The sequence below is a fragment of the Argiope bruennichi genome, chromosome 3 (genome assembly GCF_947563725.1).
Source record: "Argiope bruennichi chromosome 3, qqArgBrue1.1, whole genome shotgun sequence".
Lineage (NCBI taxonomy): Eukaryota > Metazoa > Arthropoda > Arachnida > Araneae > Araneidae > Argiope > Argiope bruennichi.
In genome coordinates, this window is record NC_079153.1 from 137,883,782 (window position 1) to 137,902,528 (window position 18,747).

Consider the following 18,747-nt stretch of genomic DNA (forward strand, 5'->3'; position numbering starts at 1 on the left):
TGAAAAGGATATAATTTTGCCATTCTATCAGTATTTCCCTAAAGTGAGATAAAAAATTTTCCCACAGACTTCTGGTAATATTGAAAAATCTGTCACTATGAAAATGCTTTACAAACAAATAATCATATGTAGAAAGACAATGATGAGCTGAAGTTACCGTTAAAAATGAAATTACAGCCTGCAATAGTGCAGGTCTAGCGTGGTAATTTTTTTTCCACATCAAAAGAAAAATATAAGTACCTGGATAAAAAAAAATTAAGCACTTTTAAGGCGTTCATATAAATAACCATAAAAAATAAGCACCTTTAAGGTTTTTCTACAAATACCATAAAAAGTAAACAGTTTTTAAGGACTTTTAATGATGCATCACAAAATCCTGAAATTATGTTGCCATAAAAATTTTCTAGTTAAAGCTACGTCAAAAACAGCATTGCAGAATGAAATGAAGCACACAGTTACATACACAATTTGCCCAAATAACATATTTCACACAAGCATGTTTTCTTTAAAAAATTATTATTAACAGCTTTGCACTTATCATTTAAAAACTTTTAATTAGAAATATTTGTGATTATATAAAAAAATTAATTCATTTTTTAAAATTGTTTTTTCTATATAAGTGTATCCTCCTTTTCTCTGGTGTAAAATCTTTTCTCCATACACTCTTCCTTTTCATAAAATGTTTACAATATTTCTTTACATTAAAATTTTTAACTTAGTAATTTTCTTTTATTAATATTTGCTTACATTTTGTTTGAAATATTTAAATACAGTAAATAGACCCAAAGAAACAATATATATATATAGCTTTAATATTAGGAAAATACATGAAAACTAAAGTATTTCTGCTGCAGCTGCAATCTTTATGTTTCCCCCACATTTAAAGTAATTAAATTACATATAAGCTTATCAAAGGAGGTGTTTTATAAGGAATAATTAGATTTCTTATATATTTCAATTCAAACGAATTTTAATACAAACTCATTTTTAAACATTGTTGCTATTATAATGTAACATTGGATTCTGACATTGGAATATAGCATTACAATACAATGCCCATGGTTATCAAAAATACTAAGCACTGCAAATGAATGTTACAGCATTAAATTTTAATTATATATATATATATATATATATATATATATATATATATATATATATATATATATATATATATATATATATATATATATATATATATATATATATATATATATATATATAAGTTTTTTTGTATTTCATGTATATATATAGAGAGAGAGATTAAAAAGAAAAGACATTATAAGAGCTTATTTGATACCACAGATGAAGGGAAAAAAAAATGAAACATTGTGCCCAATCTTTCCTTATATCAACAAACAAATTCATTATTACATCCCCCTCCCAGCAAATTATGGCAGAGCATATCTGGGTAACATTAACAGAAGGTAACATGTTGTTTTGATAAAAGTATTCTTATGTAATCTTACAAGAAACTTTACCATAAATGCCATTTATTTTTAGATCAAGTTGAAGGGTTGAAAACAGCTGAATTACAAGTGAAAAAATGACTCATTGATATATCAGATTAAAATGGCTCAGATTAAAAAGAAGAAGAACTGAATTTAAATTTAGTTCTTCTTCTTCTTTTTTTTTTTTGGTAAAATTACTAGCTGTCAAGTGCCACTACTGTTCATTCTCAGAATTGAAAATCCCCCTAGCCTTTGTACAAGCAATAGGAGGCATTTATTTCCTCAAAAAAGGGGTGAGAGTAAAGATGAAGTTTACATTTAGCAATAAGGTGAATGCAAATTATTCATAAAATTAGGAGGCATAATAACCATCCATCTTTCTGAGTACTATCCATTGGAAAACTACATTGGTGTTAGTTCTAAGATCGCAAAACAAACAGCATATCCATCAATTTCTTTAAACATGCATTTTCAAGATTTAAAGAAATATAAGAATAACCACTAACAATGAAAATAACCACTTTTTGTTATACCTGGCATCCTGGAGTGACTGTACCAATAACTTTTCTTACTTCAGAAGTGTCACCAGCTAAAATAGAAGGTAAAAGAAATCTAATTGCAATTCAAAATTTAATTCAAAAAGCAGAATTTCTATAAAAAAAATAATTTTTAAAAATTTCATCTTTAGAAAATTTTAAAATTTAGACAAAAGCACTAAAGGTATAATAATACTTATTCATAATGTGTGGCAATACTTGTTATTAATGGTGAAGTAAGCACTTCACCATTAATAACATAATATAACAAAAAATATAATAATAATAACCTTCAATGCAAACTACTTCTGTGTAAAATATAAAATATTTCAAAACCAAAGTATTTCTATTATAAAAAAAAACAAGATATTTACAAGAACATTCAGTCAAGAAGAGGGGGGGGGGATTTCCCTTTATTATTAAGGTTAAATGTAATTACGAAAAGAAAAAAAATCTAATTGAACCATTCAGTACATTATAAGACTGAGCAAGAAATTGTGCAGATGCTAAAATAACCAACTTTTAGATATTAAAAAAAGTGATAGAAATTATATTTTTTGTCACATATTTAAAAATTATATTTCTAGCCTATTTGAAATCAGTTAATGAAACAAAATAATAAAATTTAATTAAAAGAATAACTATATAAAAAAGTTCTAATAAGAAATCCAAATTCATTGAATAAATAAACTGAATAAAAACACTAGCAACAAATAAATTTTTTGTTATACCTGGATGTAGATTTAAAAATGGATGCACTAAAGACAATATTTTTCTGTTCATTTTATGCATTTGAAAACAATTGACAAGGGGGCAAGAATAAATGCTATTTACTTTTGCCTACCAAATGCTTCAGGAGGGTTACCGAGTTCACAAACTTATGATAACCCAGCTTAATATTAAATCACAACAATTTTTTGCAATAATTCCAAGGTGTCTAAAAATGTAATAGTTCATTGTGTGTATACACTCACACATACAAAACACAACAGTTTTTTCATGCATTAAATATTAAAGTGTTTACCTAGAACAGCATAACCATCTTTAATTGATGCACGGAATGGTGGATATGCTTCTGTGGCAGTTACTGTTTCTGCTAATATATGATCAAAGGAATCTGCAAAATTTTGTATATTCATTATACAACTATTTATTCCATAAGTTTTTTTTTTTTTTTTTTTTTTGGAAAATGCTTTATTTTGATTGACAGAAAAGGTCAAATTTCATTCCCATGAAGTTCACATTTCAACATATATTGCATTCATAACACATTTTAATTGTTTCAAAAAAATAGTAATGCATTTTATAATTTAAAGAAAATAAGAATAACTTCATTCATTTTTTTAAACAGTTAAGAAACTAATTTTTAAAATAATGCTTTCTGAATGATTAGTTGCATTTTGTCACTAATTTTAATTGTGCTTCAAAATCTTTAAAATTACAGTATTTTTATAAATGTTTTAAATTATTTGGCTTAGTTCCAAAAATTAATTATTTTTATTTTTAATTTATTCTTAAAATTAATTTATTTTCTAGGAAAATTTATTCTTCTAAAAATAGGAGATATAGTCGAAAGATTATATATATATACACTATTAAATACTAAAGTTTGTTTTTTTTTTGAGGGGGGGGGGTGAGTGGAAAGTTTATTGAGTTCACATATCAGACTGCTTTTATAGTACGATCAGTTACGATTTAATGCTAATTCTCAGTTTTCATATAAAACTATATATCCATGTGTCTTTTCCCAAGACATAACTTTCAAGATTGTAAGTAACCCAACTTAATACAAACATATTTTTAATCATTTTTAATATAAAAATCATGAAGCAATTTTAGTTTTTAAAATTTTTTCAGCAAAAGAATTGGATTTTGGATAAAGAAAAATTAAAAGATAAGGAAAAAAAATAACAAAAATACATAGAAATTAATAAATAAACAATTTTATTAATAACCATTTCTAAGAAAATCAACCTTTAAAATATTTCCATTCTGCACTCAATAAATAACTTTCTTTAAGAATGGTTTCCACTGCTTCTGGCACAGATATCATAGGGTAAGGAGATTTTCTATACCGCTTGGAGACTTTGGCTGGTTTTACATTACCTAAAATGAAAAATACCGCTTTAATTATTTCTCTCATTAAAGAGAAAAAAATTACTTTAAAAGATTATTCCAATTTAAAAAGAGAAATTCCAATTTAATGCAATCCTGAATTAAGAGATGCAATTTTAAGAATCCTCAAACATGAAATACTAAACTTTGCATAAATTATTATAAAACTGCACATATCATGCCCCCTATATAATATATTGTTACGGATTTACTTCCTCGTCCGTAGGGGTTCTTTTACAATTTGATGGTCGATGCTGAAAGAAACAGTCATTTAGTAGAAAACAAAGACGACAAATATATGCAGCTGAGACGAACACAGGACAGCAAACAGTAGCTTAGAAGTCGTAAACGGTAGTAATAACAGCCACAGCACACAAAGGGGCTAGACAGAATTCAGCAGGAGAGGGAATCTTCGTAGATTCATTCTACGCTCACGTAGGTCTGTCCAGACGGCTGAAATTCTTCACTGTCTCCTCGCTTTAGCTGTATCCAGCTGCCGACACGCTACTACACGACCGGCTACTCCAAAGAGAACTCGATGCTGCTTCCGCAATAAACACAAGGACTCCGCACACAGTTCAGTTCAGCACTCGCTTGAGCTCCACACAACGCTGGCACTTCGCCGGACTATACCGCCTGTTGCTTCGCTATCCTATCGACGACTCGTTACTTGTTTACGATTCCAACTCTGATTCCAATTCACCAGAATAGTAGTATTTATATGGAGAGCCTGGGCAATCAGCCTATAATCTCCAATCCCTAAAAAAATAGTTGTTTGAAAGTGGCTTACAGACTTGAATTAACCTAATAATGTAGTGCAGAATGAGATAAAAATTTTAAAAGTTATTAAAAAAAAAAAAAAAAAAGAAAAAAGAAACCGTTAATTTGAAAACTCTGGGAGAGTTGCTTAATGACGAGAGGGTCGTAATGGTTTTTATATTGTAAGTTTGATGAGAATTAATATTGGAGTTAATAAAAGTCTCAAAAAAAAAAAACATTGGGAAGGGTTAGTAAAAACGTTGACTGGTCTACAATTCGATTTTTCACTAGTCAGTCTAGTAGAGATGTTTGCAGGGTGCTAGGAACTGGGGGGATCCTGTGTACTTGATCCTTAGTTGTTTATCCAAAGGTAGGCGCAAGGAAACGGTTTCGGAACTCACCCCTTTTTTTTCTTTACTTTAGAGTGGTGACGGTTTTACAGTTGGAGTGATGTTTAAATTGAGGTGCTAAGGAGGGTGTTATCAAAGGCTTCTGCCAGGATGAAAAGCTGGTTTTGTGGATTATTTTCTTTGTCAAGTTTATTTAATAGGTCTTTGATGTTTGGGATGGCTTACATTACTATTTTGAGATGTTTCACCAGTTTGGAAATGTCCGAGAATTTTTGATTATTTGAGTTGTTTATTGCTTGGGGTGGGTTTTTGATTGGTGCACGTGAGGAGTGATATTCTTCCTGCGGTCGGTCGATCTGGGCTATTGATCGTTTAAATAGTGAAGCAAATGGCTTTCCTTTTTCTATTTCGTTGTTATTCCTGAACTTCGGGAATTTTGGGCAACCTCTGTATGAAGCAGTATGTGGTCCTCCACAGTTGGCGCATTTTATTTGGGGCTTTTCTTTTTTCTTTCCGGGCATAATCTAGAGTCATGGTTTTCTGACACACCTTACTTGCATTTTGCAATTAGTGCTGGTGTGGGCAAAAGATTGCCAAGCAAAACATTGGTCAATGGTTCTTCTTAAGAATTTTTCTATTTTTACTCCCATATATAGGATTATTGTTTCTTCATAAATTTTACTTAGGTTGGCTGAATTTAAGAGGTGGACTTGAAAAATTGGTAGGAGGGTTTTGGTTCTGAATCTTCTAAATTGATTTTCTTTAGCAATTCTGTAGCCTTTATTTGTTAGCTCTTCTTCAATTTCCTCGCAGGTGGTGTCTATAGAAAGTCCTTTTATTACTATTTTAATTGGTTTTTCAGCTTGCACCGAAATTGCAAAATGTTCCAACTTTTGTTTATTAAGATAATTTACTAGATTTTTGTGGTCCTCCTGTGTTTCACAATAAATGTGAAAATGTTCACCTCTCGGCTTAGCTGTAATATTAATTTTGTGCATATTGATTCTTTGGAAAATTGCTTTACAGTTGCCATCTTTTTAGCATTATATGGGGGGGGGGTTGCTCACTTGCTGTTTTTCCATTTAATTCGTCTAGGTATTTTCCCAGTTCTTCAAATTTATTTTTTAAGTTTAATGCCTGGGGGTTGCTCAGCCGCTATTTTTTTCTTCTTTTTTATTGACACTTGGTCATTTGACAAGGTGCGTTTTTTGTTTTTTTAATTCTCTGAAATTTAAATCCTTCGTCCTCTATTTTTTTTTCTTTCCTCTTCTGCTGAGGTGTTGTCTTCATTGACCATATCAACGTCGGTGTTATCGTTAGTTAGATTAGTGGGAACCTCAACATAGGAAGGCTGGTTAGCATTGTTAGTCACTACATTATTAGTTGAATTAACTTGCCACTTACCCGTTACGCCCAACTGTTCCAGGATGGTTTTGGCTTCCAAAGTTCTTTTTCTAATTTTGCTCTTTCACTTGGTAGGGGATTGTCGCCCTATAAGGTCATAATTGATAGGAGTATATATTCTCAAATGCGAGGTGTTAGGTAATCACTTTGTAGAAGGTCTTCTATATCGTCAAGTGTTTGTATCGATTTGAACCCATTAGTGGGTTGTGACCCTTCCATGATTGACCCTGAAAAGGACGAGTTGGGCTAGGATAATGCTATCGGTTCGGTAGTAGTCAGGGGTTAAGTCCGGAGCAGTAAACAAACACGTCTATTCTGTTCTAAATCCCAAGCTCTCTCTCTGCAAAAATGCCACGACTCGAATCAGCCATCCCAGTTCCAATTCAATTCCGGCATTTTATAGTTCCCGGGGGGGGGGGTGAGAAGGTTCAAGGTTTTCGGACCAATCAGGCGTATCTTTGTTCCTATTGGATGGATTGATAAAATTCTCGAAATTTCCAGCAATATCCATTTTGTCGCCAAGCTCTGATGATGATGCGGCACCCGATTAGCACCCAACAGGGCTCACCGTAAAACGGCCTTTCTTACGATGAAACTATTCGTACTGGGAAGCAAAAATTACTGGTTTGTAACAATATATAAAAATAGTGAGAATACATAAAGATTGAAATAAAGTGACTTAATTATTATAAAAATTAACTTTTATTTTTATTTATAAAGAAGAACTGTAAACATTAAACATGCAAACAACCTACTTTCATAGCTACTGGTGTTTTTATAATGAGCTTAATACTCATGCATAGCACATTCAGACAATAGAAATATAGATCCTGTCAGAGTAAACACTTAATCATATTTAGAACTACATAAATACAAAATCTATATTACTGTTAAAAAAAATCTTTTAACTGTATTTCTTTTAAACACTACAAGAACAATTCTATAATGATAAAAATTTGAATGCACATTTGTATCAATTTTATAAATTTGTTGATTCCATCATTTTTTGGAACATTGAATAAAATAAAAGACATTAAATTATTTTTTAAAGTACAATAATCAGATGTAGGATAAAAAAAAATTAAACAAACCTAATATATCCATAATCTCAGTTAAGCAAACAAACAGTGATAAATAAAAAGTTATTGTAGAAGGGTGAAAACCTGTATTTACTTAAAAATTTATTTAAATTTCCTAATTATATCATAGTATCAATGGTAACTGAAATTCAAATAAACAAATATTTAACAATTATTAATCTTAAAAAACTGACTTTAGGATTCTTAAAAGAAATGCTGTAGCTGTCAAAATTAATAAGCTATAATGCTTACTTTTACACATGCATTCACCAGCAAGCAAAATCTGAAAATGAAGGAAAAATATTTGTAAAAAACTAGAAAAGAAACATATTTGAATCTAAGCAAAACTATGTTAATTATAAATTAGAATAGTAAAACTAGCTTGCTTATAAATTTTGATAAGATCATAAAGTTGGAGAGAGAAAAATTAGAAGTGGAATATTTTATTGAAATATATGCAGTATTCAGTAGTAGTCAAGAATATACAGAGAAATAAATAAGAAAGGTATAAATGACTTGGATGTGATGCATTTTTTTTTTTTCTTTTTCTTTTTCAAAGCCAGAAATTAGTAAATGAGACTGGAGCAAAAGGTAAAAAAATATAAAATGCTCCAGATGTGCTTTATCCTAACTGCATGACATTTTAATTTAAGGTTACTTTAAAATAACAAGTAGAGGTCAGTTACAATATTTTGACAAATCTTGCTACATTATCCTTAGAAAGGACTAGAATACTTTACTATACTTTAAACAGTTAAAACATGCAATGGCAATAGGTAATACTTACCAATTGTACTGATAAAAAAAATACTGATATGTTTAGTCTGAGATCAATGAATTCAAAACCTTCTGCATGATTTGTAACAAATTTGATACAAATGATAATAACTTTAGCATATTTAATAATTAGAAAGAATACAGATATTAAAGCCATAACTATTAAAATGTATCTTTAGACTAAAAAGAAACATAACTTTGATGATGTGTGGTTTGCCATATAAGCACAAAGAATACCAGCTATATGATATAATTCTTATTCCTTTATCATTATACGAAACAAGGAATAGAATTTTCATAAGAACATAAGTACCTACAGTGAAGTAATAACATAATTAAAAGGCAGTAATATATTGTGGGCATCAATATTTGAGTTGACCTGAAACAAAATACTAAGGCATTTATTCTTCTCTCTTTTTAAGTTTAATATAACAAAATTGCAAAAAAAATTACTACTCTACTTTAGACATGATTCACTTTTGCTATGCCATTGATTTCACATGAAAATTTTTACATTGTTGGTTGCAGTTTAAGAGATATAACCAAAAACCAAGCTCCACACAAAAAAAGTAATATTACACAATTTGAAGAATTTAAAAATACAATGTATAATCAGCTGTAAATAAATAGTAAAAGAGCAAGTTTCCTCAGGTATTGAGAAAAATTTGATACTTTCAAAGAACCTCTTGATCAAAGATAGCTTGCACTGATTAAAGGTTTTGAAAAATTTCTCCTAATGAAAATATAAGACCTCAAGAATTGATTGAAATAAGTATAACATTCAAATGTAGGTTTACTATCCATATAATTAAGATATTGCTTTTTCAGCCTATTATTTTATCAGCAATTAATAAATTTCCTTAAAGGAAAAATTTCTAAGTTTTAGAAGATATAAAAATTTATTATGATAAAAAAAAAAAAATCCTAGGAAATATAACATTATAAAATAAGCTAGAATTCGGACCAAGATGTGAATATAATAAGTATTTCATTTGTTAATTATCTTTCTTTTCTTCTAAAAAGTGTTTATTATTAAATAAATGAAAAAAAATTGAACAGCTTTATGTAAAAACTTAATATTTAGCTCATTTATAATTTTTTATTTTATCCATCTCAATTTACAGAAGTTTTATAACTAATATCCCGAAATTTATGAAAAACAAGCAATTATCCTTCAAAGGAATATCAAACTGTTTTTTTCTAAATTTAATTTGTAGCAAAATGATAAAACTATAAAATGAAAAATAATATCATAAAAACTATAATATGTCGTTTATTTCTGAATTTGGTGAAGAAAACTTATTATGCAACTTAGATAACAGCGATAAAAGCAGAATATTAATAATCAATTATAACTCACATAAATATGGTTTTCAGTAAAAATAATCATAATAATAATAGTAGTAAAAAAACAAGTTTTCAGTGTTATACTTGCATTTGTTGAGTTTAACTTAATAAACAAGGAAGTGAAATTTTATCAATGTCCTACTTACATGCACAATTTAAATACTTTATGCAAAAAATTTAAAAATAATACATATTCAAATTTAAAAACATTCTATAAAATTTTCATTGTTGCTACAAATATTACAAAAGATTTAAAAAAATAATTAACAAATTATCTGTCAAATTTCCTTAACTTTGATTACAATATTTTAAATGATTTCCTAACAGTAATTTATAATGTAGTACTTTACACCCAATTGGAAATAATACCAAGATTGGAAAGATAGTATGAACATTTTTAATGTTAACAGTAAGAAGTACTTGTATGAACACTGTTATGGTCCATTATATTTATCTTATATTCAAAATTAATGCCAAATACTTGTATTGCCAAACAAGGAAAAATTATCTAAATGAATAAAATTGTATATGCAGGTCATACTGATAATGATATAGATTCCTTTTAAATGTTACAAGTGATGAAACACAATTCTTGATTAAAGTCAGTAATTTCTAGGACACTTTTCTAACTGTCATTAAAAAAAAAAAAATCTTTTTAAATATATATTTTTACAACATGGGAATTTTTACAATTTAGAAACTAGAATACAAAATTGATATTAATATTATAAGAACTGCAGTGATCATTTTTGATATTTCCATCTATAATCAATGATGAAGAGGGCTATCTGATACTCCATATAAGTATATACATAAACTGCTTTCGGCAATAAATACAGAAATGAGGGAATCAAAATATACAAAATGCAGATAAGAAATGCCTATGAGAAGTACCAAGTTCTTATGCTCATATAGCTCATAAAAACATTTTCTCTATTCATATAAACACTTAAACAAGAAAACAATCACGAAAATTAAAAGTAAGAGATGTGACTGTATGTCTCTGATTCACATATAGGTAGTAACACTGCTATTAACTGAGCATACAAATAATTTACCGAAATTCAAAGGTAATCACACCTTAAAAACAAAGATAATAAATACAATAATAAACATAAAGCAAACCATTAAAAACTAATCACTACTATACATATTTTCCCACCTCAGATCGAGATGTCGACATTTTTTTTGCAGCTCTTTAATTTATATCTTTCCTATACCTAACAAACGCTTCTAATTAGAATACGAAAGTTAAATTTAATACAACTTTCAATTGAATTCTCTTAAGATGAATGAATTGAATAAATACGTAGGGCGACTAAATTTCAATAATATAAATGCCTTGCCAAATCATTCTCTTTGATCTTTTACAAAACAAACAGCAAAATATTTAGCACTCCCCTATTTACTTCTCAAAACAAACGATACGCTAATACGTGCACGTGCAATGAGATTGTTTATGATATATATAATTTGATATGATTGGTTGTTTCAAATAATGACGGTCATGTGAATTGCGAATGATCTTCGGAATGGAATAGATCCGGCATGGAGTATTTTTTCTTTTTTTTTTTACTTCCAAAGTTTCGTCATTCTGTTTCTTTTCTTTTCATTAGCTATTTAAGAATTTCATCTTCAATTCTTGTCATCTCGGCAGAAATACTACTGGTTTATTGAGTGTTCACTTTTCTTTAGTTAAATGTTACTCTCCGAAAAAATATAAAATATTATTTAGATAAAAAATTTCATGAAGGATAATTTTTACATGAAAAAATGATGAACGTTGTTGATCGATTACTGTTCCTTAATCACTTGATATTCATTTCTGGACGAATATATGAGGCGGATGAAAATGGGTGATGGAAAAACCTTCAGATAATTTTATCTGCTGAATTATCATTTCAACAATCACATCATTTTCTATTGACGAAACTGTAAAAAAATTTATATTTTAACTATAAGAAATTTATATCATAATGTGTCAAATGCTACAAATTTCATGTGACAGAGATAAAAAATTAATGGTACATATGGATAAAATGTAAAGATCTAAAGCACGCCGAAGTCAAACGGGAAAGATGGACTGCTACGATGAAACCCATCTAGTAAAAAAGCATCAAAGCACACAGCAGAACACCAAAAAGCAAAACCAGGGACCTTCAGTCGGCCCATTTATATTTAAGTTCTTTGGAATGATAAATAATAAAAGAAAACAGAAAAGTAAATAAAATAAGATACATATAAAAAACAGGAAAATGGAAAAACAAAAATAGAATAAGATAGTATGTGTGTATATATATAAATATAAAACATATTTAATATATATAACTGAATAGTTACATAACATAACTGTAACGGTTTACATAAATAACTGAATTTGAGAAAAACATAATGGTGCCTATATTGATGAGTCATCGTCCAATTCTTTAGTCAATAGTTTCTCAATAATAAAGATGGCAAAGTTCCTGACAAATTGGAATTTCAGTGAAGTTTTCAGTTTTATTTCCATCCAACCAGAAAGACCATCTGTTCATTTTGATTCATTTCTAAGATCATACTCTTTAATAATGCGTGGAATTGTACCTACAGCTTTCCTAACAGAAACGCTTTTCATCTTTAACCAAAAATCTTGCCTGATGACCCTTAAAGGTATCGTTAAGAGTGAGAATTTGGTTAAAGTAAAGATTTCCTTGAGTTCTTTTGATACTGACTTTATCAAAGAAGTTTTTTCGTTTCCCTTTTGTGAATTCCTGCCATTTATTTTGTCAGAAATTCAGCATTTTCATCTTAATTTCAGTTTTAGTATGAATACACAACTCCAACATCTGTTGAAATACATATAAATTAGATTTGTATGAGTAATTCTATATCAGCAAGCTACTTTGGGTACTTTTGGGTATACGGAATTAGCTATTTATAGGCAAATCCGTTTTTAAAAAAATTTCAGTCTCTTGAGAACATTTTTGGGGTATACTGTTAATTGCTGAAATGACTATCTTCTACTATCATTAATTCGTAATTTTAATATTTTCGGATTTCATTATCAATCGATTAATTTAATTTAATTTAATTTGCATTCCATGTGTGACATGCTACCCGGATGAAAGAAAAAAAAATTATTTCAAAATTCCGTAATATCTGTAACAACGAATTAAAAATTTATGATTAGAAGGTAGGGGATAATTAAAACAAAAAAAAAGTCTTCAGTTACTAATAAAACTGTTTTTTAAAAACTATTTACACAATATCAAAATTCAAGCATAGCGATGATGAATATTGCTGACAAAATGACGTAAATCTATCATGAATGTGAATTTTAGATTACGGCTCTTGAATCAGAAATTAAATCGTTAAAAAGATATAATTTGATCTGTCCAGTCAGGTTAACCTCGAGAATAAGAATTTAGTGATGTTTAGAGGAAGATCTTTTTTAACACAAATTCATTGCTGATTCCTTTTTATTTTATCGTATGTGCAATTATAGGGAAAAGAGAGAAATTATAGAGGAAGTACTGTCATTGTCAAAAAAATCGAATTTGAAATTTTGATGAAACTCCACGTTCTGAGGTCAAAAAACACATTTTTGGAAAATGTCCGTCTGTCTGTCTCTGATAAAAGCGAGCGATTTGAAAAGCGAAGCACCAAATTTGTAGATTTCTATCAAATTTTGAGCAAAATTCGTTCTGAGAAAGTCTGTCTGTCTGGATATTCGAATATAAATTTACATGAAAACTACAAAACGAAGGGATCTAGACGGATAAAATTTGGTATACTTATTTAACATCTATAGTGTAGAACCCTCAAAAATTTTGAGTCAAATCCAAAAGAGGGGATGACCGTTTGGCGGTCTGTACTTTCAGAAACGTGTAAACCCGATAGCTCAAAACCATAACGACTTAAATATATCAAATTCAGGAGGCGATTTTAGGACTATTTTTGTACGTAAACCTGTCATTATTACTGAAAAATTAACAAAATTGATGAAACAGCAATATATCCCAGGATATAATGTATGGAATGTATGAACAGGAATCCCACTAACGAAAAGTGTAAACTACAGATGTTCACCAAACAGAAAAAGCGAATAAAGAGCGATAAATTAGCCATAAAGTACACCTGTGTTTTAGGTTTACCATAGAGCAAATCCCCACATGACGTCACTACACACATTTTTCCGTGCGCGTTTACCCACGAAAGTGCAGACGGTATTTGGCCGTGTGATAAGGCCTTTAGAGGACAAACAGAAAATAAGAGGTACATGCTGTTTCAAGACAATAACCGTCGACCCTGGGAATAATGGAAATGCGCTTAGCATGCGACTCTTTCTGTTAGCACAAAATGCTACGCAATATTGTTAAAATGTCTTCGCAGTGTTGTTCGGCATTCAAAGTATCGGGTAGCATCATGCAGAATATTGTTCAATGGCTTGTGCTCATGTGGCTAATTCGTAAATAGGAATAGTTTTTTATTTTCTTCTAATTACATAATTCTTATTTTCGTTATATATATATATATATTTAAAAAATAGCAAATTATGCATTCATATGCATGGACAGCATGCAAGTCAATTGCGCAAAGATAAAAAACAAACAAACAAAAAAACAAAAACAAGTCAAATCAAAAGCGTGAATGAAAAATAAACCAGGCAATAATGAAAAAAATATTGTGTATCAGTTAAGCGCATGATATTTATTTTGTTATCTTTTAATATAGCAAATGATGAGAATCAACGAACACATATCAATCTAGACGATTTTATCAATGGAAGAATTCTGGATAAATTACAAGAGGCGTTCTATCAAAGATATTGCTACTAAATTTCGGAATTACCAAAAATCCATCCAAAATTGGGCGGCCGTGAAAAAGATGTTAAAAAGCTTGAATAATAAACGGAAATAATTAAGGCAACTATAGCAAGTAAGTAATTAACCCAAACTATAGCAAGTAAGGATCATTATTTAACAAACGAAAGAAACTGAAGGCTAACGGCTATTTAACTGGCACAGAGACTATCTACACGAACATAGATTCTTAAATACCATACCAAATGGTGATTGGAAAATTAATCTTTAATATTTTATTCATCTGTAAACCAATTCATTGAAATTTTTAGCTAAAAGAACAGATATGAATGGCGTTGAACTACACTGATCAACAATTAGAAAACATTCTGTTCACGAATGAAAACAAATTTTGTTTTTTGTCCGACTTGATGCATCAGTATATTTCGCTTGAAACCAGAAAAACCTATCCTTCCACTGACATCTTAGAAGTTGATTGTGAAGGCGCTGCTGTGATTAGAATCAGAAAACGAACTGAAGGGAAGAGTGTGGAGGATTAGAACCGCGGGAGAGACGGTGCCGAGGGAAAAAAAGATGAATGTTCGGAGCTTTATGATGTTCTCGTACTAAATTTTGTTATAGTGTTCTTGTATGTTATGTTTCGTCCTACGTCAATTAAATGTTGTCAAAAAAATTTAAATATGGTGTCATACCAATTATTTTCGTTTACATTTACTTACTAAAAGGGCAGTCTTTGCCTTATTAATTTTTCTGATGAGAAATAAAAATTGAAAAAGTTTGGCAGCTCCGACATTGACCATTGCAGAGGCAGTGGTGCACAGTCTAGGAAGGTCGTCTGAAATGGGAAATCACAACTTTATGTTACAGAAATCATGAATGCACAAATATGTGTGCATGATAGTATAATATCTCATGTACGCAATTTTCATGGCACCATTGAAAATTATTTCATGTCCATCTTTATTTTTTACTTATAATAAAATGAATGCGTGTTTGATTTATAGCCATTTGACTTATAGCTACCAAACATAGCATGTATTTGTTTTGGACTTGAGGTTAATTCAATTGCTTTTCATCACAGATGTAATTTAGGCAGACGAAAGAGTTTTCAATAGAAATGGAAGTGCCAATTATCAAAATGTTAACTTCCGAACGAAAAACCATTCGTCAACATGAGGATCATCATTATTAATAATTTTCTACAAATGGATGATGTAGAATTTTTAGAAATTCTTTAATTGATCCTGTTTCTTATAACAGTATGCTGAATGGTGGCCGATACATTCAGTAATTTTTGAATGGCATCATGTCTAAATTCTTTGGCTTTTGACAGATGCAGTATCAATCAGATAATGCCGTCTCGACCAGATAATCTCGTTGTATGTCAGCTGTAGGATTGCGAATTCCTTTACAGAGGAACTGATTTAAAATCACGAGCTGAATTTCCCTCTGCATCACTTGATTGATTCCTGTTGATCTTTATTTACAGTCGCTGCAAGCCTAATTCGGACACCAAAGAAAAGATACTAATGCAATCAGAATTTTTAAACCAAAAATGATGAGAAACATTGTTGAATAAATTTTCAATAGTATATTTATTGAAATTATAAAAACAAATAATAAAAATTATAAATAAATTCATTTTAACCAGAAATTATGTCAAAATACAAAACAAAACAAAAAAAAAATCATGCACAACCCAAACTCGGACGGATAAGAAGATTTTCACATAAGTAATATTTTAATATTTAAATGAATTAATATTTTGTATGCAAATCTTTGTTTTTTATAACCATTTAAAAGTATTGAGGCATAGATTGGATCAATTTTTCACAAAATTGTGTTTAATATTTTCCCATTCCTGTAACAATACTCTTTTTAATTCATCTTTACTGGAAACGGCGTGCCCTCGGATATTTCTCTTAAGGTATTCCCATTACTTTTCGATGGGAGTTATATCGGGGCTTCGGGGTGGAGTGTCCATGACATGAAGACAGTTAAATAAGAGCTAGGAATGCACCTATTTAGCTTTATGTTTCAGATCATTATCTTAGTAAAATCGCCAGTTGTTGCCAAGAGAAAGTTTCTACACACATTGTGGCAAATTTTTTCTTTAAAATGTCGAGGTACGTACTCTGATCCATTCTCCTATCAATAAAATGCAGAGTTTCTGAGCCAGTAGTTGAAAACGACCCCCCCCCCTCCGAGCATAACTGATCAGCCGCCATGTTTTCCATGTTTCATAGTTGCTTTCAAATTTTTTGTGCGCAATTCCTTGTTCGATTTTCCCCAGATGTAAGGCTTGTCATTGGATCTAAAAATGTCGAATTTGCTCTCTTCAGTAAATAAGACATTTTTCCCAATAAAAAAAAAGTACATGTTTTTTCGTTCATTGCACATTTAAGTCCCTGTTTCGCGAATTTGTTTTAGATCTGATTTCGCTTATTTATAAAAGACTTTTGTCTGGCTTTTCTTACACTGAGATCTGCCTTTTCGAACACATTTCTTACTATTGATAGGCTGACTTTCTTTTCAACAACAATATCTAGCTTAGGTGTATTAAGGAATGGATTTTCTTTCATCTTTTTATTAAATATTGCAGATCTGCTTCAGTGAAAGTCTTATTTTGGGCTGTCTTAGGCTTATTTTCCACATGATTATTGGTTTTGAAACGTTTTATTGTGTCATGAACCGTTGGATGACTTTTGTCGACAAGTTCTGATAATTTTTGGTGCAGACTTTACCTCTTCAGCATGCTTAATAACCAGTTTTCTTAACTCAAGGCTCGTTTGAATCCTTTGCCTTGACATTTTAATTAAATTAATGTTTAATTTCACAATAAATGAAAATACCACTATTGGGAAATTCCCATGATCAACTAGCATGTTTACTATAAAATTGGCTGTGATTTTCACCCAGAGTTCCAATTATTTCGTTTTGCATTGTAAGATGTCCGAGTTTTGGCTTACGGGTTCTTTTTCAAAATTTTTACTTTTATGTCTATATTGTTAATTATAATTTAAGAATTGGCGCTATTTGGTTCTGTTTGTAGCTGTTCAATAAATTTACTGTTAAAAAGAATTCTAATGTTCTTCTTCTGAATTCTGAAACGGATTTTTTTTTTCTAATTAAAATATTTTGGCAATATAAGTTTTTTTTTACCTATGGTGTCCGAGTTTGGCTTGTAGCGACAGTATATGTTTGTTCTCCTATAGAATTAGCAGATTTTTGCCGATAAATTCAAGAAGCCCTGCTTGTCGCTAGTGATAAACTGCATAGTATGTACGCAAATATTATTCGAAAAATGCAACTTAATATAGGAGTTGAAGGGTTTCATTTTGAAATTTTTTTATAGTACTTTAATTAATGTTTTATTTGACCATTTTTCAAAATTTAGTGAAAGTTAATTTGTAAAAGTATTATGGAAATGTACATTATGCAAATGTATTATCATCATTATGCAAATGTATTTTGTTACTTTTCCTTTCACAACCTTTTGTGATTAAATTATCACGGGAAAAGACTACAAAAGATTCGTTGAAATATCAGTCTGAGGTGTAGAAAAATGGTTAAAATCAATAAATATGAATTTTAATAGCTCAGATAATTTTACAGATAGAAAAATGAAACTTTGTATGCGTATAGACGAGTGTTAAAAACATTTTACACAATTACATCTGGCCGCTATGGGGGTCGTGAAAAGATTTAATTTTTATAACTTCTAACCTCCACAAAAATTTAAGTATTATTTTCACATATTTGGGTACATTATTTGATGGGAGTTTGAAACTGGAAATGTATCCCTAATTCTAACAGATAAGGACGTAAGCGCTTGTACCAATTTTTATTACACGCTTTATAGACACCCTGATTTCTAAGGGGTAACTAATTTTTATTATAAATATTGATTATATTTTAAGCACTTTAAATTTTAGTTACAAATACTGAAATATTAAAAAAAAAGTTTAATAAAGTTGATATGGCAACTAGTTAAATAGATAATATTTCGTTTCACATGAAGTGGAATCGATATTTTTTCTGTACAGCGAACATGGTTTTGCCGATTTTTCAAAGGCAACAAATTTTTCTTTCGGCAACTACATTATTTAAAAAAAAAATGTTAACAA

At 29.7% G+C, this 18,747-nt stretch overlaps 1 protein-coding gene across 1 annotated transcript in view; it reads right to left on the bottom strand.

Moving 5' to 3' along the window:
• Positions 1-11,332, bottom strand: part of LOC129962717 (gephyrin-like) — a 28,190-nt gene extending 16,858 nt beyond the window's left edge. Inside the window, exons 1-5 of the mRNA XM_056076656.1 lie at positions 10,981-11,332; positions 7,947-7,977; positions 3,962-4,093; positions 3,012-3,104; positions 1,985-2,040 (exon numbers count right to left, since the gene is read on the bottom strand). Coding sequence (XP_055932631.1) covers positions 1,985-2,040; positions 3,012-3,104; positions 3,962-4,093; positions 7,947-7,977; positions 10,981-11,001 — 333 coding nt within the window. The 5' untranslated portion in view covers positions 11,002-11,332. The remainder of the gene's footprint in view (positions 1-1,984; positions 2,041-3,011; positions 3,105-3,961; positions 4,094-7,946; positions 7,978-10,980) is intronic.
• Between the last annotated feature and the right edge of the window lie 7,415 nt (positions 11,333-18,747).